This window comes from Vanellus vanellus (genome assembly GCF_965231255.1).
Source record: "Vanellus vanellus genome assembly, chromosome: 18".
NCBI classification, from domain to species: Eukaryota; Metazoa; Chordata; class Aves; order Charadriiformes; family Charadriidae; genus Vanellus; species Vanellus vanellus.
This window is the reverse complement of record NC_138923.1, coordinates 7530036-7552459: the sequence shown is the minus strand read 5'-3', so window position 1 is coordinate 7552459 and position 22424 is coordinate 7530036. Positions and strand designations below refer to the sequence as shown.

The 22424-nt window shown below is 64.6% G+C and overlaps 2 protein-coding genes across 2 annotated transcripts; both read left to right on the top strand.

Moving 5' to 3' along the window:
- Positions 1–331: 331 nt before the first annotated feature.
- FIBCD1 (fibrinogen C domain containing 1) lies at positions 332–14869 on the top strand (the record flags this gene model as incomplete). Its single annotated transcript, XM_082492656.1, has 7 exons — positions 332–403; positions 5348–5824; positions 6814–6973; positions 7731–7867; positions 13662–13758; positions 14122–14301; positions 14610–14869. 7 exons carry the CDS (start codon positions 332–334, stop codon positions 14867–14869), a joined length of 1383 nt encoding a protein of 460 aa, XP_082348782.1.
- A 4858-nt stretch (positions 14870–19727) lies between these two features.
- Positions 19728–20114, top strand: QRFP (pyroglutamylated RFamide peptide; the record flags this gene model as incomplete). Its single annotated transcript, XM_082492560.1, has 1 exon — positions 19728–20114. The coding sequence occupies one exon, from the start codon at positions 19728–19730 to the stop codon at positions 20112–20114; it is 387 nt and encodes a 128-aa protein (XP_082348686.1).
- Positions 20115–22424: the final 2310 nt, after the last annotated feature.

Here is a 22424-nt window from a genome sequence, read left to right as displayed (position 1 = left end):
CGCCGGGCGGTGTCCCCGGAGCGGGGCCGGGGGAGCCCCCGGGGAGGGGGGGGAGCGGGGCGGGCGGGGAGGGAAGATCCACCCCCGTGTCCGTGCCCGTGTCCTCCCTCCCTTCTCTTCCTCCCTCCCTCCTCCTCCTCCTCCTCCTCCTCCGCCGCCGCCGCCGCCGCCGCCGCCGCCGCCCGTCCTCCCGCCGCGACCAGCCGGGCATCGCGGGCGGGCCGGGGGCTGCGCTGCCGGGGAGGGGGTCTGGGAGGAGGAGGAGGAGGAGGGAGGGGGGAGGGGGGGGAGAAGAAGGTTGTGGGCACTTGAGCTGGAAGTTGGCGGCGCGATGGGGAACGAGCGCTGGAAAACCATGGGAGGAGCCTCGCAACTTGAGGACGGGCAGCAGGAGAAATCGCAGGTACGGAGCGGGGGGGATTTGGGTGGGGAGGGGGCAACGGGGGGCAGCGGGGCAGAGGCGGGCCCGGGGGTCCCGAAGCCTCTCATCGTTCCCCCCAGAGAGCTTTTCCCCTGGTGCAGCCCGGCGGGGTGAGCTGCCCCCTCCCCCCCCCCCCGCCGGGGCTGCCTCCCCTCACCCCCACCTCAATTATTGAGTTCGTTTATTTGCAGCCAATGTCCCCTCAGCCCCCAGCGCCGGGGCTGCCCCTCGGCCGGGCAGTGAGCGATGCTCCGGGGCTGCCCCACACACCTCCCCTGCATCGCTGCACAGTTTAAACTGCTTAAATAACCCCATACAGGGGATTTTGCCTCTTGGCTCCCTGCTGCAGCCGGAGCCATCCCTCCTGCTTCGGGGACCCCCGGCCGCCTGGCCCTCGCTTTAACCTCCAGGAGCACCCCTGTTTTTTGGGGGGAGAAGCCGGCGTTGCGGCGAGGCGCGGGGGACCCGGCACGTGCCAGAGCCTGTTTGCACAGCCCGCTGCACGTGTGCCAGCTCCTCCAGCCCGGCGTGCAGGCGGCGGACGGCTGCCCGGCCTCCGGCTGCCGAGGGTGCCCGAGCAGGTAGGGAGGCACAGGCATGGCACCCAGGGTGCAGGCAGGGCAGGACATGGCACCCAGAGCGCAGGCAGGGCATGGCATGGCACCCAGGGTGCAGGCAGGGCAGGACATGGCACCCAGAGCGCAGGCAGGACAGCCGTGTGCCCCGGCCGCACAGCGGTGCGCTCTGGGTGCAGGCAGGGTGGGAAGGGAAGGGAAGGGAAGGGAAGGGAAGGGAAGGGAAGGGAAGGGAAGGGAAGGGATGCGGAGAATTGGGCAAGCGTGCCATGGAAGAGCTGGGGGGAAAGCGGGTGTCCGATGGAGCCTGCGGGTCAAGGGAAGGAGCCGGCGGTGCCTGCCTTCCCTCCACATCCCGGCCACGGCTGTGAGACTCACTTGCCCCCAGGTTTGCCTCTTCCCTGTCCCCCATCCACCCACAGCGATGCAGGAAAGGGACTTCTGCCTGATTTCCCCCTTCTGCACACCCTTCTCCGAGCCCTCTTCTCCCTGGTCAGCCCATCCATGCAGAACGGCTCCCACGCCTTGCTGGAGAGGGGCTGCCCCAGACCCCTCTAAGAGAGACAAACCCCTCTCCCCTTGCCGGCAGAGCCCCTCCACACAAGGGACTGAGCAGTTTGCAAAGGAGGCACCGAGTTTGCTGTGCCGCTGGTGCTGGGCTCCCAGCTCCCGTCAGCATCCCAGCCCACCTGCGTGCTCACCCACGGCCCCGGCTCCGCTGCTCTCACCAGCTCTCTCTTCTCCTCTCCCCCATCCGCAAAGCGCGCGGTGCCGGAGGAGCGGGAGCAGGCGGGCTTTGGGTGACGGAGGAGAGCAGGTAACGGGAGCGGGATTCAGTTCATCTGCCTCCTTGCCTGCGGGGAGCGAGCGAAGTGCGGCGTTAGGCTCCGGGAGGGTGCGGGGAGCAGCGGGGTGCAGGGGGGGCGGGCTGGGGTACGGCCACTGCCCTGGGGCCGGCAGGGACGGGGGCTGCAGCCCTGCGCAAAGCTGAGCAGCAGCAGAGCTGGACCGGCAGGGAGGATGGAGAGGGACAGGGGCAGCGGAGCAGCGCAGGGCGAGCGGCTGGGATGCAAACGGAGCTGCTTGAGCAGCTCTGGAGCGGGTAATGGCTTGGGGTCGGGGGGGTGTTGCTGTCCTGGGGCTCCTTCAGGGCTGTGTGGACCCCAGCACTAAGGTGGGGGTACCCGGGCTAAAGTTTGCCCCAGCAGCTGAGCCTGGGCGATGCAAACCACAGCGTCCGCCTGCTTCAGAAGCACAAGCGGGGTCCTGGTCTGTACCCGGCTGAGGGTACAGCTCAGGGGTAGAGATCGCTGCCCACGATCGCTGCCCACCGTCCCGCCCCACAGAGCTTGCCTGGCGAGCCGGCAAAGAGCAGCAGTTTTGGCAGGAGCAAAGGGCACCTTCTCCTCAAAGAGCATCTCCCGCAGCGGAGCTCAGCCTCCTCCACCGCTGCTGCCCGTCCGTGCTCCCTGGGGGCCAGCCCACCTCCGGCTCTGCTCCGGCTGCCCCGGGGACAGGCTGGCTCGCGTCCTGCCCTCCCCGCAGGCTGCATGTGCTGGAGCTGCTGTCTCCCACCTCCAGCACAGCCTGTCCGGGGGCGCTTGGAGGGGGACAACGGGCACAGGGGCTGCAGGGACCCACAGCCCCAGGGTGCAAGGCAGCCCACGGGCTGCTCACGTGGCGTGCCTGGGGCACCAAGGACCCAGCCCCCATGGGACACGGTGGCCAAGCAGAGAGCTGCTACCCAAGCCAGCGCAGGGTACGGTGAGCCCGGCTCAGCTTTGGACCCGGGAGGCAACAGTGCCCCAGTTCCTGCCTGGGGCGCTCTCCCCAGCTCGAGAGGAGGTTTGCAAGTGAAGCTCCACTCGTCCCGAGCACCTCCCAGCCTTGCAGCTTCTCTTCTCCTTAGGAAGGAGTGGTTTGGAGACATCAGGACCTCCAGCCTGATGGATGTCCCCAACAGGACATCAATAACCAGGGCAGCTGCCTCATGGTCAACGGGGAGATGTCCTGCAGCTGCCTGAGAGCCTTGGCAAGAAGATCCAGGAGCCCAAAACCATGGAGTGGAGGGCAGAAAGCCCTGGAACCATGAGGGTCATGGCCATGGTGGGACGGGAGCGAGTGGCAGAGGCATCTGCAGGGCCCCATGCCAGGAGCTGGGCAAGCAGTGGCCATGCTGCTGCGCTGGGGGCATTCGGGGGGACCCACACCCCAGTTTGGAGCGTTGCTGGTGCCGCTGGCTGAGCGTTTCCCTCCTCTCCCCACTGCAGGTTGCCAGGTAACACAACCTGCCAGCAACATGCCGTGGGACTCGTAAAGCTGCTACCGCTCGGGATGTCGCGGTCACGAGCAGAGGGGGTCACTCGCGAAGGGGATCGGCGCCCGGTTCCTGCCCCGGTTCCTGGCGCTGGCAGGAGGGCAGCGATGCTGGGGCTCGAAGGCTGGAAAACGGCTGGATGTGGCCCCCAGGCAGAGCTGCGGGATTTTGGTGTGTTAAAGCCCAGTTGGGATTTGTGTGGCTGTGGGAAACGGAGCACTGGCCGTGCATGACTCTGTTCCTGAAACCCCTAATGCTTAGACGGGTCCCTCGGCCGTTGCAGCCCACCTGCGTGTCCTGGCAGGCACGTTTCGAGCTGGGGATGTCAGTACGGTGGGGAGCAGCAGCACGTGGGACAGGAGGGCGCGGAGCTGGGGAGCTGAAGGTGCTGCGATAGCCAGGACAGCCACGGGGGCACGGTCCCTGCTCACCCTGCAGATCCCAAACCACTTGACGCTGGCCTCCGGTCAGCAGCCATCCCTCCTGTCACTTCTCCACTCGCAGGGTGCTGGGTCGAGCCCAGGTACTGGGTGTCCACATGAGGGTGTCAGCGATGGGCATCTCCTACCTCCGTCTGCCACCGTCCTGCTGCTCCTGGGTGCCCCCGAGCCGGGGCTCCGTGTCTACAAACACAGGGCAAACTCGACCCTCTGCTTGCTGAAAACTCCCCTTATTGCCTTTGACGTCTCCTTTTAATGCACGTTGAGGGGCTGAGCCTGGGGCTCCCTCGTTACGGAGGTCCCCACAGGGAGGATTCCCGTTCAGCCCAGCGCCGTTTGCATCTCCAGCCTCACTCCGCGGGCTGGGGAAGAAACCCGGAGCATCCCCTGTGGCTAATGGGGCATCCGTGTCCCCCCGGCCAGCCGGCCCTGCCGCAGCTGGGGTCACCTTAATGCAAATGGTTGCGGGAGCGTGAATGAAATGAAGGGTGCTTGAAGGAAGGTGTCACTCCAGATAGATGTGCACAGGAGGGGACAGGGCCTGGGAAATCTTTGCAGATGCAGCAATTTTCCCCTCGTTTCTGGGGAAAGTAGTCTTTGTCTCTCCGAATCTGCAGTTTTCCGGCAGCCCTGCAATTCCTTGTGACAGCCGTGGCTGGGGTCAGGGGAAAATCACAGCCTCTGTCCTGCAGGTGTAATGAGAAGGGGAGGTGGCGAGGGGGGGGCACGGGGGGGCTGATGGGGCTGGGTGGCAGCTTGCTCCGTCCACGCTGACGGCGTTGGCACTTCACGCTTTGCAAGGAGAAAAGGCTTTTGGCGCGCACGGAGCAGCTCCCGCGAGTTGAGCCAACGGAGCTGCTGGAGGGGCTCAGGGGGTCCGAAAATTTTCCCACAGTGACTCCCCCTCACCAGGAGGCTCTGGGACAAGTCTGAGGGCTTTGGGAGCCACTCTGCTCCCCTCCAGCAGGCAGCGAGGGCGCAAGGGGGACAGGGACACATGGCCCCCCGCAGCTGGCAGATGCCCCGTGCAGAGCAGGTCCCGACGATGCTCAGGGCGACGTGGCCCCAGCATCCACCCACAGCCTCCCCTTGCTGCTGGGGACAGCCCCTGCCTTCCCTCGCCTCCCTGCTGTCCTCACAGTCCCAGCTCTGGGGGACACAGGGGATGTCCCTTTTTGCCCCCTCTTTTCTCCCCGTATTTGTGCCCAGGGCAGCAGGGAGCCCTGCACGCCCCTCCCAGGGAGCTGGGGCTGCTCCGGCTGAGTATCACCGCCCTAAATAAAACATGTCAGCGGGAGCAGGCGGCCGCCGCGCGTTCGCTCTCTTTATTATTTCATACCTGCGGCTCCCAGGCGGGTTTAGCTGCTTTGCTCACCGAGCGCTCGCCCGTGGCCTCTGCGTCCCTGGCAGAACCGCGGAGGTCCCCGGGGTCCCTGCATCCCCTCCACTGCCACCACCCCCGTGTCCAACATCGCTTCCCTCGTTGCTGGACCCCCCCAAAGCTCGTGAGGGTTTGAACCCACCTCTCGGGTGAAGGGGAGCGGGATGGGTCCGTCCAGATTGGTCCTGATGGTGTCCATCTCTCCATCTGCAGAGGATGAGCTGCGGGTACATCTTGTGCACTGTCCTGCTCTCGGTGGCCGTCCTCCTGGCGGTGACAGTCACGGGGGCCATCCTCTTCATGAACCACTACCACACGCCCGTCACCGAGTCGCCCCCCGTCATCAGCACCAACCCTGAGGAAGCCAACGCGCTGGTCACCATCGAGAAAGCCGACAGCTCCCGCATCAACATCTTCATCGACCCCAACTGCCCCGACGCGACGGGCACCTTCGGGCGCCTGGAGGGGCTGCAGACCTCCCTGCTGCGCGCTGTCACCGACCACGACGCCGAGGCCAAGGCCACCAAGAGCCAGCAGAAAGCCCTGCTGGTCACGGTGGCAGACGAGGTGGCCAAGCTGCTGACGCACGCCGTGCAGCTGCGCGCCGACTGCGACGGCCTCAAGAAGGGACACAGCGCCATGGGGCAGGAGCTCAGCGCCCTGCAGGGAGAGCAGGGCAGGCTCATCCAGGTGAGCCAGGGCTGGCAGTGCTGCACGGTGTTCCTTGGGGACACATCCCCCCCATCCCGGTGTCCCCCCCGTGGACGTGACTGCTTGCAGCGCCCATGGTGTCCAGGGAAGACCTCCAGCAGAAGGAGCTGAGGTTTAAAAGCAGGCGCTTGGGAATTGCAAGTTAGGAAGCACAACTTCAGCTCCAGCTCGTCAGCCGTCTGCTTCTCGCTGCCAAACTGCCCCGGTGCCAGCGAGCCGGGTGTGCAGCCTCCCTCGTTGCAGGTTTTCCAGCTCCGGGTCCAGTTTGGGGACTCCGAGCAGAGCTGAGCACAGCACAGGACCATCCCAAGGGCGGTTCGTGCAGCAGTCAGCCCCCTGTATTTACAGTCCCCAAAATTTCCCAGCCGATGAGCTGTGTTGAAATGCTTACCTGGGTACACCGGGGGTCTGCCGTGTGTCGTAGCAAGACCCAGGGCACAGCTGGATGCTCGGCTCCGTGCCCGGCCCTCCTGGTCCTCATCTTCCTCTGGCCAGAGCTGCTCGATCCCCGCTGCTGTGCTTTGCTCCCCATCCTGCTGCTCTGCCGCGGCCACCCCATGTCACTCGCCTGGCCTGGGTCACCTCAGGGGACAGCGGAGAGCCGGTGGCTGTCTCAGGACACAGCTATTCCTGCCGCCTCCGCGATCCCATCCCTCGCCCAGAGATGCTCTTTATCCCACGGGGTGGCGGCACCGGCGCACCACCCAAGTTCGGGGATTTCTCAATAGGTGCTATCTGGACCCTGAGCCCTGGACAAAAAGCAGCAGAAATGCCATATGGGATCTGCTGTGGCTTTTATGTCCCCATCTGGTCCCCACCAGCCCGTACCCAGGGTTGCTGCTTGCAGACACCTGGGGAGCCGTGGGAACAGGCAGAGCATCCTCACGGCGGGGCGGTCAAGGGGCTGGGGGGTGGAAGGGGTTTAACCATGTTTAACCTTGTCCCCTCCATGTGCCCCCTGCCCACAGCTGCTCTCGGAGAGCCAGACCAACATGGCTCGGCTGGTGAGCTCTGTCAGCGACGTCCTTGACACGCTGCAGAAGGAACGTGGCGGTGCCCGGCCCCGGCTCAAGGCTGACCTGCAGCGAGCACCGCCCCGGGGAGCGCGGCCCCGGGGCTGCTCCAACGGTGAGACGGTCCCCGTCGGTCCCTGGGGAGAGGGGTCCACCTGGGGCTGCTCTTGGCAGGTCTCTGCCTAAGAAGAAGGAGGGAGAAAACCACCCAAGATGGGAGAAACCAGCCCGGAGAAGGGATTTAATACAGAGAGGGGGGTGGCGAGAAGGTGGGGGAGATGGAGCAGGAGGGAGATGGGAAGTTGTGTCCTAGAAGGGGTGTTTCTCACCCCGTGGCCCCTAAATGTCCATAAACCAGCCTGCAAAGCCAGCACAAAGGCACTTCACCCCCCTGCAGACCCTCCCGTCCCCCCGTCCCGACACAGCTGGGGCGAAAGCAAAGCAAGAAGCGGCCGTTCGCCTCCATTCGGGCGCAGAGGGCAGCGCCGCACGGGACTCGGAATAAACAGTCACATTCGTCATCATTTGGTTAAGATGAAGCTGAGTAAGGCTGTCCCGGGGCTGCGAGCACTTGCCCACACTCTGCCTGCAGCTGCCTCCAGACATCGGCTCCCTCCTCCCCAGCTGGGTCCCAGCCTGCCCTTGCCATCCCAGGGGGACGTGGGGTCGGTCCCCGCCGGCTGCCCCGGCCCCCGGGCACCGCTCGCCCTGAGCATCGGAGGGGAAAAGAAGGAAAGAGCAAGGCAGCACCGCGCCGCCAACTAGAGCTGGCAGCAAGGTTGAGAGCCTGAAAGAAATGGCAAGACATTAAATTAGATCATTAATTAACCAGCTTTCCTCTCGTCCCACCCCATCCCAATGCCACGCTGCAGGCTCCCGGCCCCGAGACTGCTTTGACATCTATGTGAGCGGACAGCAAGAGGATGGGATTTACTCCATCTTCCCCACGCACTATCCTTCTGGCTTCCAGGTCTACTGTGACATGACGACCGACGGGGGCGGCTGGACGGTGAGCTGCTGCCATGCTGGGGGCCACTGGGTGATGCCACCGCCGGCCACGGGCTGTCCCCGCGCTGGGGTGTCAGGGGTGGGAGATGTCGCTCTCGGCGCTTGGATGTGTCATTGGGATGGGGGATAAATGCTAATGGGGTCTGGCGGTGCACGGGGTGCCCAGTCCTGCAGGGAAGCAAGCAAACGGGCTTGTCCGTGTTACCCGTGCCAGTGGCATCAGCAGAGCTGCCCGGTGCTGCCGGCGTGAGCCCTGTGCCGGAGCCCGGCCACCCTGCCCCGGGCTTGGGGAGCTTGGCTGGAGCTGGAGGGCGGCTTCAGGTGGGGAGTTGGATGCCATGGCTGGAGTGTGTCCTTCTCAGCGGGGCTGGTGCCCGGCTAGGGCACGGCATAGCTGCGGTTGTGCCATGGGGCAAATGGCTGTGCTTTGCCCCGTCCTGGTAGTCCCGGTGAGCTGGGGCTGGGGCTCAGGACGGACCCCAAACCCTGCACGTTTCAACTTGTCTAACAGGAGGGTGCCTGGGGCGCCTCCGATGCCGTGCTGATTCACTCGCTCCCCGGCCGCCCTGTCCGATTCGCTTTGCCGTGGCGGCTGCAACAGCCCCATAATCACAGTAATGGGGGCAGGGAGGAGGGAGGACATGGCACCGGCAGCCCCAAGCCCAGACACCCCTCTCGCCCTGGGGTCCCCTTGGGTGAGAGCGGTCCCAACCCAGGAGGACAAGGCCCCGGGTGCCAGCAGGGCAGTGAGGGGTCCCCGGGGAGGTGGCGGGGGGCTCACTGGCACGTGGGGGCAGGCAGCTCTCCCCTGAGGCCACCCTGGGTGAGCCGAGCCGGCCAGCGCCCCTCCAGCTGGGTGCTCTAGGAAACAAATCCCCACGATCTGATTCCCCTAAGCAGCTTTGAGCAGTGCCAGGAGGGAGCTTAGCCCCCCTGCCCTTGGGGGGCTGATGAGCCTTCGGCCTCGGTCTGCCCAGAGCCCACCCGGAGCAGGAGAAACTTGTCATGCACAGGGCGGTACCAGCAGCCCCAGTGGGGAAACTGAGGCACAGTGCGGCCCCGGGACCCCAGCTCCTGGGGGGGGCTCACAGAGGGAAAAGGGGGTCCCCGCTTGCTCCCCAGGGTGAGGAGGGTCCTCGCAAACCTCGTGCACAGCCTGCACGGCCCCAGCCGTGCTCGAGCGCTGCCTGAAGAGCAGCCCAAGGTGATTAGCGAGACACACAGAGGCTTATTTAAAGCTGCTGCAGCCGGGAGGGCTCAGGCTGGGCCGGGGAGGGGGCGAAGCAAATGATTTTACACCCGGCAGCACCGTGGGGATCCGGCAGCGGGGCTGGCACAGCACTGCCTGCGGCCCCGGGGCTCTGCCCTGCCTTGACCCGGGCAGAGGAGCCAAACCAGGTGCCGAATCCCGGCGGTCCGGAGATGGGTGCATCCAGAGCGGGGCCGAGGGTGCTCGCCCCGGGCTCCCGTTCCGTGGGGCTGCTCTGCAGTGTGGGCTCCCAAACGTACCTCCAGTCCCTCGGGGTGCAGGGGGTGTCTCAGCCATCTCCCGTGGGGCTGGGGGATGTCCCAGCCATCTCCCGTGGGGCTGGGGGATGTCCTTGGAGCTGGGGGGTGTCCTTGGGGCTCCAGGTAAGCCATGGCACAGCTGGGCATGGTGGTGCAGAGCCTGGGAAATTTCCCTCCCCTCCTCCCCCTCCTCCTCTGGAGTGATTACTCCTGACATTTGGGCTTATTTGCATGTGGGTGGGTGGGTGGAAGTGATGGCAGCAGCTGAATCAATTTTGACTTGGGAGCTTGGGAGCTGCTGAGCTAAGCCTTCGCCTGCACGGGCAGCTTAGAGCGGGGAGCGAGGCAGAGGGAAGAGCCACCTCGATGCCCCGCCGGGGAGAAGCCCGGCCAGGCTTGCTCACCGGGTGCCGCTCAGCACTTCCCCGTCCCCGTGCCGTGATCTGCGGTGTCACCCTGTCCCCTTGCCAGAGGCAGGGTCCCTGGTCGCCCCCATCCCCTTCCTTGGGCAGGCTGAGCAAGGCACAGCCCTCGCCGGCCCGACGCCTCTCCTCCCCGCGACGGCCACGTCCAGCCCGGGACAGCCGGAGGCCCCCGCGCTGTGCGCGCAATCGCAGCTCTGGGGCTGTCCGCTGCCTCTTTTGCATAGTCGAAAAGCAGAAATCTGGCAGAGAGGGCAGCCAGCGTCGGCGTCCGCGCAGGGCAGGGTGACACGAAGGTGAAGAAATGTGGGAAGGAAGAGCTGGGGAGCCCCCGGCACATCCCCCCAGTCTGTTTTGTCCCCCACCTCCGTCCTGCCCGCCAGCAGCGCGGCCACGTTTGCAGCCAGCTGGGATGTGGGTCTGGGTCGGTGCCCACCGGTGCCAACGGGAGCATCCGCGTCCTGCGCTCAGCGCCGACTTTAATTGCAGTGACTCCCCCGGGCTGAGCCGAGCCTCGCGGCAGCGCCGGGCTGCAGCCGTGTAATTGCCCAACCTGACCCCTACTCCCCCTTTGACACTCACCTCCCGCACTTTATTAAAGTAATAACGGGGTGACGGAGGGGGGGGGAGGCTTGACATGCCGGGAGGCCTGAAAAAGTTGCCTCTTCACATGCTGTTGTCTTGCGAAGTCTTTGCAAACACCCTGCTTTCGTCCCAGTGCCCCTGAGCATCCACTGCTGCCCAGTTGGGGCAAAGCCCCCCGGGATCAGCATCTCGGCCCCATAAGCAACGGTGCCACGATGGCTCTGGCTGCATCAGCGTCATTTTCTATGCGTTGGGAAGTGGTGGGAAAGGCGAAGGATGTGGAAGAAAAGGCTGTGCTGGCAGGACAAGGGCTGTGGTGATGTTAAGTGACAGCTTTCAGCTTCACGGGCACCTGCCGCGCCAGGGATGCTCATGGGGATGACGCCCAGGCTGCGCATCACCCACCGGAGGGGTCCCAGAGTGGGCTGGGGGGGGAGGGGAGTTTGAGCAGACACCGATGCATTTACACGTGGGCTGGGGCAAGCCAAAGGCAGCGAGCGAGATGAGCCTGGGGAAACATGTGCTGTTTCCAAAAGATGTGATTTATGTGTTGCCACGAATGGGGACGAGACACTTCTGCTGGTGGGGACAGGCAAAAGCACTGCCGGCTGCGGTGTTTGCAGGCTGTCACGCGGGACTGGCGCTTCCCAGAGACCCACTCAAGCGATGCGCCCAGTTTGTCTTCTCCGTGGCTGAACCCAAAGAGGGTCTCCCCGCTGTGATGGGGGCTCAGAGGAGCGCTGTGGGCGCCGGGGCTGTGGGGGTCGTGCCACGGCTGCCGAAAACTCGACCAGGATCTTGAGCACTGCGGTGTCAGAAAAGTGATGGCCGAGCATCTCCCCAGGCTGTGGCTGTGGTGGGGTTTGGAGCCCGTTGGGGGTTTGGTGAGGGCTGTGGGGAGATGGAGCAGAGCCCTCCCTCGCCGCCAACGCCACGGCAGGCACGGGCTGGGGCTCCCGCTTTTCTCTGGTTTTAACCCATTTTTGTGGGTTGGTGCCTTTGCAGGATCCTGTCCCTGCCCTGCGAGCTCAGCGCGACTGGGGGAGGCAGAGAGCGGGGGAGATAAATATTTCAGCCTTGCCTTTAAAGAAGGGAAGGAAATCCTTTTTGCTTAAGAGGGGGTGATGCATATTTGATGAGGAGGAAAAGAGCAGCGAGGCAGGGCTGGGAGCGCGCGGCGAGGCTGCCGGTCACCCGTGCGGGCAGCATCCCGGCGCGGGCAGCATCCTGGTGCCAGGGGCGAGGAGGATGCTCCCGTGTCCCTGCCTGCACGAGTGCAGCACGACAAGGGACTGTGCACGTAAGATGATGAGGATGGGGACCGAGGAGGACACAAGACCTCCAGCACCCACCAGCCCTTCCGACCCTGTTTCCAGCCCCCTGGGGCCGAGCCGGCTGGGCAGCGGGGCACCGAGGGCTCCTCCGGGACCCGGGGTGATTGCCAAGTCGTGCCGAGGCTCAGCCAACGGAGACGTGCCCCACATGCGTCCCCGGGCACCGCTCAGGCAATTGGCCTATTTACAACCGTGGGTCAAAGCCGATTAAGAGGGAGCATCGGTGCTGCCTCTGCCGCCTTCCACGCCCGGCAGCGCCGGAGCCGACTTTGTCCAGGGAAAATCAGCTTCGGGCCCCTGTCCAGCCACGCCATCCCCCTCTCCCAGCAAGCCTGAAGAAAGCCCCTTTAAAGGGGCTTAACCGCAGCTTCTCAAGTGCTCAACGCGGGGATAAAAATTAAGGCTCTAATTCTAGAAGGTAAGTACAGCAGGATCAGAGCTGTGCCGTGCTGAGGGGCGCACACCGGAGCCCGCATCGGGCATCCCCGGCCCCAAAAGTGCCCGTCTGGTGAAGGGTGAATCAGCGTGACGCTCCTGAGCTGCGTCTCCTCCGCGTGCCGGGATGAACGGGTGGGAGCAGCCGGGGGAGGCTGCGAAGGAGCATCCCTGCGGCGGAGCGACGCACGGCAGCTTCCCGGCCGTCACGGGGGCACGGCAGCATCGCCCGAGCCTGGGATGCTGGAATTGGGGTGAACGGGCTCAGCGGCACAGCCCAGCCCCAAAGACAGGGTGCTCCGGCCCCTTGGCTGCCGGCGCGTGGGGCGGCTGCTCCTAAATCACTGAGTCCCCCCCGCCACAGGCACAGGAGCGCGGTGCTCGGTGGCAATCGGGCAGGCTGGCTCAGCCAAGTTTAATGCAATTAATCCAGGGCTGAAGGCTTAATTAAGTTCAAATGGTCGGACACAGAGCAGCGTTTTCTGGATCGTTGTCAATAAATCAAACCCGAAACTACGGATAAAAGGGGATGGAACGCACGGGGCATGACATGCCGATGAGCAGATGGGAGAGGAAAAGGGAAAGGCTCTGAGAAAAGCCACGCTGAGCGCCGGGGATCTGGCTGGAATCTGGGGGCTCTGCGGGAGTCGGGGCGGTCCGTGCCCCACAGTTAATTTCTCTGGGAGACTGAGGCTGTTACAGGAACGATGCCTGATAATGGGGAGGCTGCCCAGGAGAGAGCGAGGACCTGGGAGTTCTACAGGGCACCGAGCATCCCACTGTTAATGTAGATTTAGATTAGATACAGATTATATTATGTTATGTTACATATAAGGAAGAAATTCATGTTGAGGGCGGTGAGCCCCTGGCGCAGGGTGCCCAGAGACGCTGTGGCTGCCCCATCCCTGGAGGTGTCCAAGGCCAGGTTGGACGGGGCTTGGAGCAACCTGGGCTGGGGGGAGGTGTCCCTGCCCAGGGCAGGGGGGGTGAAACTGGATGATCTTCAAGGTCCCTTCCAACCCAAACCATTCTATGATTTGCAGGATGGCTTGGACTGGCCCGGGCAGCACGTGCTGCGGGGACAAACCTCAAGTCACACCGTCCATCCATCCATCCCTCCGCTCCCGCCTGCAGCGGCAGAGCCCAGGCTGGTCCCTGCCCACAGCCTGGAGCCGGGTGTGGGGTGCCCACCCCTCCCGGGGGGCACCGGCCACCTTCCCGCAGGAACACACCACGGGTTTCCCGAGCTCTGCTCCCCTTTCCAGGCGGAGGATCCGGGGAAGTCTGGAACCGACTTATCCGCCCTCGGGAGCTTGATCTAGCATTTCGCTGGGGACCTGATCACCAGCATCCCTACGTAATTACTGATTTGAAAGGGTTTAATTTGTGCCCATGACTAATGAGGCAGCGGCAGGGGGGGGGGGCAGCACGGTGGGGAGCAGGGGGGGTTGTTTGGGGTGTGTAGGTGTGGAGCAGCCCCATGACTGATGCCCCATGTCTCCCTCCCCAGGTGTTTCAGCGGCGGGAGGACGGCTCCGTGAACTTTTTCCGCGGCTGGGAAGCCTACCGGGATGGCTTCGGGAAGCTGACGGGAGAGCACTGGTTAGGTGCGTGGGGCTGGCAGTGCCCGCTCCTGGGTGGGCTGGCAAAGCCTGGGGAACCCCCCAGGGGGGATCTGGGGTTTCCTTTGCAAAGGAAGGGACACGGAGACCCCCCTGGCCGGCACTCACGTCTTAGGAATGATGTCCCGGAGAGGCGGGGAGGGGACCGGGTGGCTGCACAGGGGCAGGGAAGCAATGGGGCTGTTTGCCCGCGAGCGGAGCACATCCCCTTGGCTGTGCTGCAGTAACAGATCGAGGGCTGGAGGGTGGGAACTGCTCCCCATCCCACCCCGCACCCCCTCCCCAGGGACCCCCAGCCACCCCTGTCCCCGCCGGGGTCCCCACACTCACCGACTCCCTCCGCCGCAGGGCTGAAGCGCATCCACGTGCTGACGGTGCAGGGCAGCTACGAGCTCCGCATCGACCTGGAGGACTTCGACAATGGCACCGCCTTCGCCCACTACGGCAGCTTCGGCGTGGGGCTCTTCTCCGTCGACCCCGAGGAGGACGGGTACCCCGTCTCCATCGCCGACTATTCGGGGACAGCAGGTAGGGCAGCGGGGCAGGGGAACGCGCGTGGTCCCTTGGGGCGAGTGGGTCTGCTGCCCCCTCGCCCCCTCACTGGGGTGTTGGCAGTCTCCTCCAGCGCTGGTGGCTGCGTCCCTGCAGCCGTGGGGAGCTGAAGGCAGGAGAGGGGCTGCAGTTGGGTATTTGCAGGGTCGGTGACCCCAAACACCCTGTACATCACCGAAGGTGCCCCACTGGGGTGCCACGGGGAGTCCCCCGGGGCAGGAGAGAGCCTGAGGGCAGGGTGAGGGGCAGGAAGGGCCCATCATGGCTTCTTCCCCCCCCGGCAGGTGACTCCTTCCTGAAGCACAACGGGATGAAGTTCACCACCAAGGACCTGGACAACGACCACTCGGAGAACAACTGCGCGGCTTTCTACCACGGCGCCTGGTGGTACCGCAACTGCCACACCTCCAACCTCAACGGGCAGTACCTCAAGGGCCATCACAGCTCCTACGCCGACGGCATCGAGTGGTCCTCCTGGACCGGCTGGCAGTACTCCCTCAAGTTCACGGAGATGAAGATCCGGCCTGTCCGGGAGGAGAATTAGCTGGATGGCACGAGCCCCCCACCCTCTGCCCAGCCCCCTGCCCTTTCCCACCACCCCGCAGCCCCTTCCCCCCGGCTGCCATCCTCCCCATCCTCCCCAAGGGCTGCCCCATCTTCAAGGGGTCCCTGGGGAGCGTCTGCCCCTGGCAAGGATGGCTTTAGCTCCCAGGCACCCACGGACATCACTGCACCTTTGCTTCCTACTGCCATGGCTCCCCTGCGGCCAAAACGGGTCTCCTGGCCAGAGCGTGACCCACAGCTGGTGCTCCCGGCTGCAGCGGGATGCAGGGATTTGGGGAGCGGTGCCCAGCGGGCTTCGGCAAGGCAGGGAAAGGGCTGCCTGGAGGGAGGGAGGGAGGGAGGGAGGGAGGGATGCAGCAGCCCGGGCAGGCTGGGCGCCTCTGCTCATCTCCACTTTGGGCACAGCCGGCCGGCAGTGGCCTGGCCGAGCCGGCGAGGGACCGGCAGACGCTCGTCCTGGGGAGCCCCTGAGCCCCGCAGAGCCCCCGGGACAGGGATGGGGCTGCTGCTCCACGGCTCTGGCTCACCCCACGGTGCTATGGGGACGGGGAGGGCTCGGCTAGGTTGCAGCCCCAGCAAACGCCTGACCGTGCCAGCGATTCCTTCTCCGGTCTGCAAAGTGCTCGCTGCTCCCCCTGCAAGAGCAATGCAGATGGAAAGGGACAACTGTGAACTCCTTTGTCCCTGTTGTCCCCGTCCTGGCTCCTGGAGCCTCCTGGGGGGTTGGGGCACCCCAAAACAAGCCAACGCGGTGCTGCAAGGATGCACACCCAGACCCGAGTGTGGCACGGAGCTGTTTCGGCAGTGCTGAGGAAACAGGGAGCGTGGCGAGGAGAAAGGCTCGTTCCCGGCACGGCTCTGCCTGCCTCTCACAGCTTCTCCCTCCCAACCAGACCTGCTCAGACTCATGTCAGACTTTTGCCATCCAAAAGCTGTGACCTTTCCCGAAACCCTTGACGTTGGACAGCATGCCCACGTGCCCCCGCGCGATCCCCCTCCGCTCGCTCGTAGCCCGGGGACCCGCGTTCATTTTCACCCAGGATGAGCCGCGCTCTGGCTCGGCACCTGCAGATATTCAAAGCCTTTCATTTCTTCAAATCCCATTAAGGTTTTGCAAAAAAAGAAGCCCTGAGTGGGGCTTAGCATCTGCAGGGCCCTGATAACGGGGCGGGAGGCGATGCCTCGTGCCGGCTGACCCCAGGAGGAGCTGCCACGGGGTGTGGGGTGACTCCCTGGAAGGACTCAAATGGGGGCTTTTTCGTCCAAAACAAACGAACAAACAAAAAGCAAGCCTGAGTGGGCTGTGTGGGACCAGGGAGGGGAGGGGGACAGCTGGGACCCCGCCACCCTTTACATGATTTTCTGCCAGTGCTGCAGCAGCAACGTGGAGCAGAGCCCCCGCGCCGGGCCCCGGCCCTGACAGACACCGTCGGATGGACAGACTGCCCGAGGAGGGGAGGAAAGCTCCCGCCACCCCCGATTCCAGCGGGGCTTAAGGCCCCGGGAGACCAAAGGCTCATCTTCCCGCCTGTGGCAGATTTGTGCTTCCCTGGGTGCTTGTCCTTTTTTTTTAAACCTTCCTCACCTCGGACCCTGTGCTGGATGAGCTTTTTCGTGTGCCGGACAAGTCCCTGTCTGTCTGTCCTGCCGGGGAAATGGGGACAAACAATGCATCGAGGATCACTGCAGCTTTCCCGTCTGCCAGAGATGTTCCTCAGAGCCCTCGGGTGAGGATGAGCTCCGAGCAGAAGCACCGACTCTATCCTCCCCAACCCTGCCCAGGGCAGCCGGCCGGGCTGGCTTCCTCCAGTGGTGGGATTTTGGGGGAGCTTGGTGGTGGCTTTTCCCAGCCAGTATGAGAGGAGGAGCCCCCGGCAGCTTCCGAGGGGCTTCCTGCGCCCCGCCGGACCCCTCTGGACGGGGTCCCGGCACAGGCGGGGAGCGCAATGCCCATCTTTACTTTTGCTCATCTGTTCCAGTGGATTAGCTGTAGCTGGCTTCTCTAGCGCTTGCTGTCAGGACAAGGCGGCACACGGAGCCACGTGCCCTGGGCGGGAGGGCTCGTCCCCTCCCTGGGCCCCTCCACCGGTGTTTTTCTGTGCCGGGAAGGGGACGTTGTACGTGCGGTTTGTCGGTAGCACACCCTTGTGTAACTGCCCGTGTCACCCAGGACTCCCTAACGACTTTGTTTTGACTTGTGCCAGAGGTATTTAATCCACGCCGAGACGCAGGATTTCCCAGGATTATTCCCGAGAGCGCACGCGTCGCTCCGCAGCCCCGGATTAGGCTAAACCCATCTGTGGTGACACCTCCCTGGAGAGGGGTGGGCAGGAGCGGCCGGGGGTCCGGGACATGGCCACCTACCTTCCAGGCGAAGCCCTGGGCCGGGTCGTGGTGTGTAGCAGTGCCGTGAAGTCTAGGTCGTGTGTGCGTGGTGTCCAACACTGTACATGTGGACTTTCTCAACTCCTTAATAAAGAACTCATCGTTAGCTGGCGTCTCAGCGGCCGTGCCTGTGGTGCGGTGCAGGGACATCACCGGAGGAACCTGCCATGGGGATGACAAAGGGAATGGCACCAGATTACCATAACTCCCGTCGTGCTGTGGGTGACGGTTCCTTCCCCGCGCCGGGCTCACGGCATGGCATCCCCGGGAACTGGCCCACGGCAGGCTGGGCTTGCCCAAACCGCTCTGCAAAACTACCAGGGAGACCCGGCGGGACAGGGACGGGGCAGCGGAGGCTTCCCAGGGCTCCAGGGGCTGCAGCCCAAACCCCGGCACTGTGGGACCTCGGGGTGGCCCTGGGGGCAGGACAGAGGGTGGTGGCAGGTCTCGGTGCCCAGGGGACCCGCTCCCGGCTGCCCGTGCTGATGGGGACAGCAGCGAGTGGTGCCCCCGGCCCCATCCTGCTGAGCAGCGGGGTGCTGCCCACCCCACACCCAGGGCAAGAGGGGCCCGGCAGGGGACGGCTGGGTGTCAGGCATTGGGGACCACTCTTCAGCACCGGTGGCTGCGTGCACTGGCCAAGGATGGGGGAAGCACTCCGGCTTGTCCATGCGGGACCAAGCCCCGAGTGGGTTTGGGGGTACCGGGGTCTCTGCCGGTGCCTGCGCACCCGCCACATGTGCACGTACGTCTGGGACCCCAACAGCCGGACACGAGTATGCACCCACCAAGGGGGTGGGGGACACTCGCGCCCCTGGATGAGACCCTCCCTCCCGCCAGCATCCCCACCAGCATCCCCACCAGCTGCCAGCGACTCGAGGCCAGCTCCGGCGCGGCGCCCACCCAGCCTCTCCTCCAAACGAGGCAGCAAATGAAGGAGGCGCGTTAATCAGCGGTGGTGCCGCGCTCCCATTGTGGCTGCTGGGCCAGCCCCCGGCCCCCTCTCCGGCCCCCTCCCCGCCGGGACGCAGCCTCTGCTCGTGCAGCCACAGCCCTGCCAGCGGCCACGCGCTCCAGGGGTGACATGGCAATTAGCGCCGGCGGGTATTTAATGGCAGGTAAGGCGGGCTGGCCAGCTCAGTCTGGGCACAGGGCGGCGCGGAGCAGGGCCAGGGCAGGCGGCACCGGGGCAGCACTCGGGACGGAGAGGTGAGTGGCCGTCGGCTGTCTGTCTGTCTGTCTTTCCCCGCGTGCCTGCTCTGCACCCTCGCCTCGATGGGCAGCGCAGCCGGCGAGGAGGGAAAGGCTGGTGGGAGGCAGCTGGGGGCGACGGGCAGGGCCAGGCAGGGCACCCACCGGCCCCCCCGGCACCCCAGCACTGATTCCTGCCCCCCCCCCACTCTGGCTGCACCCGGCGATTTGGCCCCACGCTGCAGCTGGTGGCAAAAGGGGAGAGCGCAGAAGAGCGGCAAGGTGCGAACAAGGCAGGGAGCACCCCAGAGCGAAGCCCCCGGGCGGGGGGGTGCTGGGTCCGGCAGGCAGCGGCGTGGGCTCAGCTGGGTCCGGCGCAGGAGCGAGGAGACCCCTCAGCAGCCCCCCCGCCCCGCAAGAATGGGGCAGACAGCCTGGCCGCCATCGCCAGCAGTGACTTTTAAGGCAACACCTCCAGCAAAAAATAATAATAATACAAAAAAAAAAAATTCCCCTTTGTGAGCCTTCGCGGGAGGAGGAAGGGGAGGCAGAGCAGCTCTGCCCACGCTCAAGGTCACCCCGGGTGCCTGCGGCATTGCCGCACGCGGCCCAGGACCACGCTCCCTCCCGCTCTGCTCGGCCGACCCTGCTGCCGGCGGGGCACCTCCGAGCCCCACAAAGCCGAAGGATGTCGGGCACCTTCCTCCGCCCTCGCGTTAGCCAGGCTCTGCAGGTCGGACCTGCCCTGGGGAAGGTGAGACCGGATCAGGTGAATGCACTCAAGTCCTCCTCGCAGCGTCTCTAAGAGGAGCGGGCGGCTCCGGAGCCCACCAGCCCACCCGGCTAATAGCCCACCTGGCTAATAGCCCACTTGGCCACCCCCGCCTGAACCGAGCCCAGCTCTTGGCTCTGAACGAGGGGAGTAGCTGTGAGGCTGTAATTTGTGAGCACGGAGCTGCTGAAGATGAACAGGAGCAGGTCTGGAGGGGACAGGGGAGAGGCCGAGCGAGCTGGGAGCCCCCCGGCACCCCCGCTGCAGCCGGGCGCCGGCGTGGAGGCCGCGGGAGGAGCGGTGGGCGCCGGAGGGGCTTTCTCGCAGGGTGCGGGGGGGGGCACAGGGCTGGTTTGTGGGTGCTGCAGCAGGGACGGGGAACGCCTGCGAGCCGAGGGCAGCCCTTCCGCAGCCACACATCCGTCAGCCGCCGCCCGAGGATGCTCTGCGGTTTACCGACACATCTTTCCCTTCCTCCACCTTCCCCCAGATGAGAGCACCCTACTCGCTGTCCTGCCTCTTCCTCCTGAGCCTGGGGGCCTGCTTCCCTGCCAGCGAGCGGCAGGAGCCGGGAGACCCCGGGGAAGGGACCCCGCTCAAGTCCAACTGGCAAGCGGCGGCGGCGGACTCCGGTGGCTGCTGGAGGGCAGGAGGGAAGCGGCGGCGCAGCGAGGAGCTGAGCGCGCTGCTGAGCATCGCCCGGGAGCTGCGGGGCTACGGCAAGGAGGGCAGCGGGCAGCGGCTGGGCAGGCAGGGGGGCTCCGAGCTGCTGCCGGCGGGAGGGGAGAAGCGCAGCAGCACGCTGGGGAACCTGGCTGAGGAGCTCAACGGCTACAACAGGAAAAAAGGGGGCTTCACCTTCCGCTTTGGGACATGAGGGTCCAGACTTGACCCCCCCCACCTCCTGCGGGTCACCCCGTGCCATCCTTCCCTTCCATCTCACCTCGGCTTGCTCGGACAAAAGGGTCTCGGGGGGTTTTGCTGCTGGCATTGCCTTGGGGAGGGGGGGGACACCGCGTTTGCTCCATTTCCAGCTCTGCTCCAGATCTCACGTCCCCAATTTCCAGCCAGTGCAATGGAAGAAGAGGAGGGTGCCTTAAAAAGAAGCCACCGCGTCCCTTCCCTGGTCACACGCGGCCTTTGCTGGGGCACAGGGCACTGGGGCCCCAGTGCAGCGGTGCAGGCAGAGGGCAGGGATGCCGCCCCAGGAGCGGCAGAGGCGGCAGGGTCAGGCATGGAGGATGGAGGGAGGTGGGCTGAAGGGCTACAGCGGGATAGTCCTGGTGGTGACCGTCCCCTGGGGACTGCGGGTACCTGCCAGCCAGGGCAGGGCTGTCAGGGAGGAGCAGGTCCCTCAGAGCTCTCCACGGAGTTGCTGCTCTTCTGTCTATTAAGGAAAAGTCCATCCAGCAGCAAATTCTGCTTAGTGTCACAACGCCACTGACAAGAGCCGGTTCCTGTGCGCAAACCAGGGCAGAGCAGCAGGGGTCCAGAAAATCTTGTCCTTAGAAATCCCTGGCGTGAGTACGGAAACCTGCCCTGGCATCACCAGTCGTGCTGCAGTCCCACCACCCCGCTGATGCCCCAACCCCAACACCCATCCTCAGATGCCACCAGAGTCCTTGCGAGGGTGAGAAGGTGATGACCGACCTTCAGCATTCTTGTCACATCACTCCACCACTTGCCTGAAAGCCTGACCCACCCTGACCCCCTCCTGACCCCCTCGCCACCTATTCCCAGCTGTAGCCGCTGCAGAAACTTGGGTGCAGAGGGGCTGCAACGAGGACCCCTGCACCCACCCGGGGCGACCGATGGGTGCTTGGTGGCCTCCTGCTCTCCAGTCCCCTCCGCTGCCAAGGGTGCAGCTTGGGGAATGGCAAGCCCCAAAAGCCAGCACAGCCACGGCTGTGAAGGACGAGCCCCACTCTCCGGTGACTGCCTTCTCCTCCTTCGGGCAGATTTAGCTCTGCCAATGCCAACAACAACGTTTGCTTTTGTGCCTACTGCTGCAGGCAGAGATATTAGTAATCAGAGATCTAACGACCTGGCTTGCAGGCACTACCGGCAAGTTAGACACCTAACGACTGCTAATATTTCATTGCAGGCACAAAAATGAAGCAGGGCAATTATTTGCAAGCGCTAAATTGCACCCTCAAAATCAAAGACCGTGGCAGGACTTGGTTGGGGGGGGAAAAAAAAAAAAAAAAAAAAAAAATCAGGCTCCAAGAGGTGCGCTGAAATATCCATCAAGCAGACAGACCACTTAATACAGCGCTGCCAGGGCTGGTGCGAGCTGTTCTCGCAGCAGGAGCGGTGTGTAAGCGAAGGTTGAATGAGGGCGAGCTGGAACCCGCGGGCAAACGCCGGCCGTGGAGCAGCCAGGTCTGGGGAGGAGCGATGGAGACACACTCCTCCGGAGAGCTACACGTGGGTCACAGCCCCACAGGCGCAGAACGGGAGGGACTCCAGATTTGCAGGGACACAGATGCCACCAGGATCTGGTGCACAAGGACAGCGCCAGCTGCGAGGGCGAAGGCGAGGAAGGGCATTTTCCTTCCCCTGCGGCTCTGCTGCGGTAACCACTTGGCACCGTGGGGACCACACCAGCGAAACAAACCCGGCGGCACTCGGGGGGGCTGAGCCCGCCGCGCAGCACCCCCCCCGCCCCGGGCACCCCCAGACCCACCTTCGATCCCTCTCCACTCCCACCCCACCGAAGGCCGCCGGTTCCGGGGACGCAGGCGCAGCGCTCACATCACGCAGCAGACACGGGAGCTTTATCGATGTTTCTATGGCAACGTCTCTTCTCCACACCCCCACCCCCCCTCCTTTCTTTTGAGTGTACAAACCATCAATAAATATGCACTGATCAATTTTACCCTGCGCTGGACTCGGAGGGAGAGATGGGAGGGAGGAAGGGGAAAGAGTTCTGGAGCAGCACGGGGTCGGTGAGGGCTGGCAAATCCCTGCCTTTGCCATGATGGATTGTTGCAGGGAAAAGTGGCACTGTGCTGCGGGAAGGTAAAGGAAACCCGCTGAGCGATGGTGGGGCCGGGGGGGATGCCTGGGCTCCTGCTCTCAAGTCCAGGAGAACAGGGTCAAAGCAGCATGATAAAACCCCACGTATAACGAGGCTTTGATTGAAGCGCGATAAGCTTCTGTATAATTTATTTAAAAGTAAAAGCCA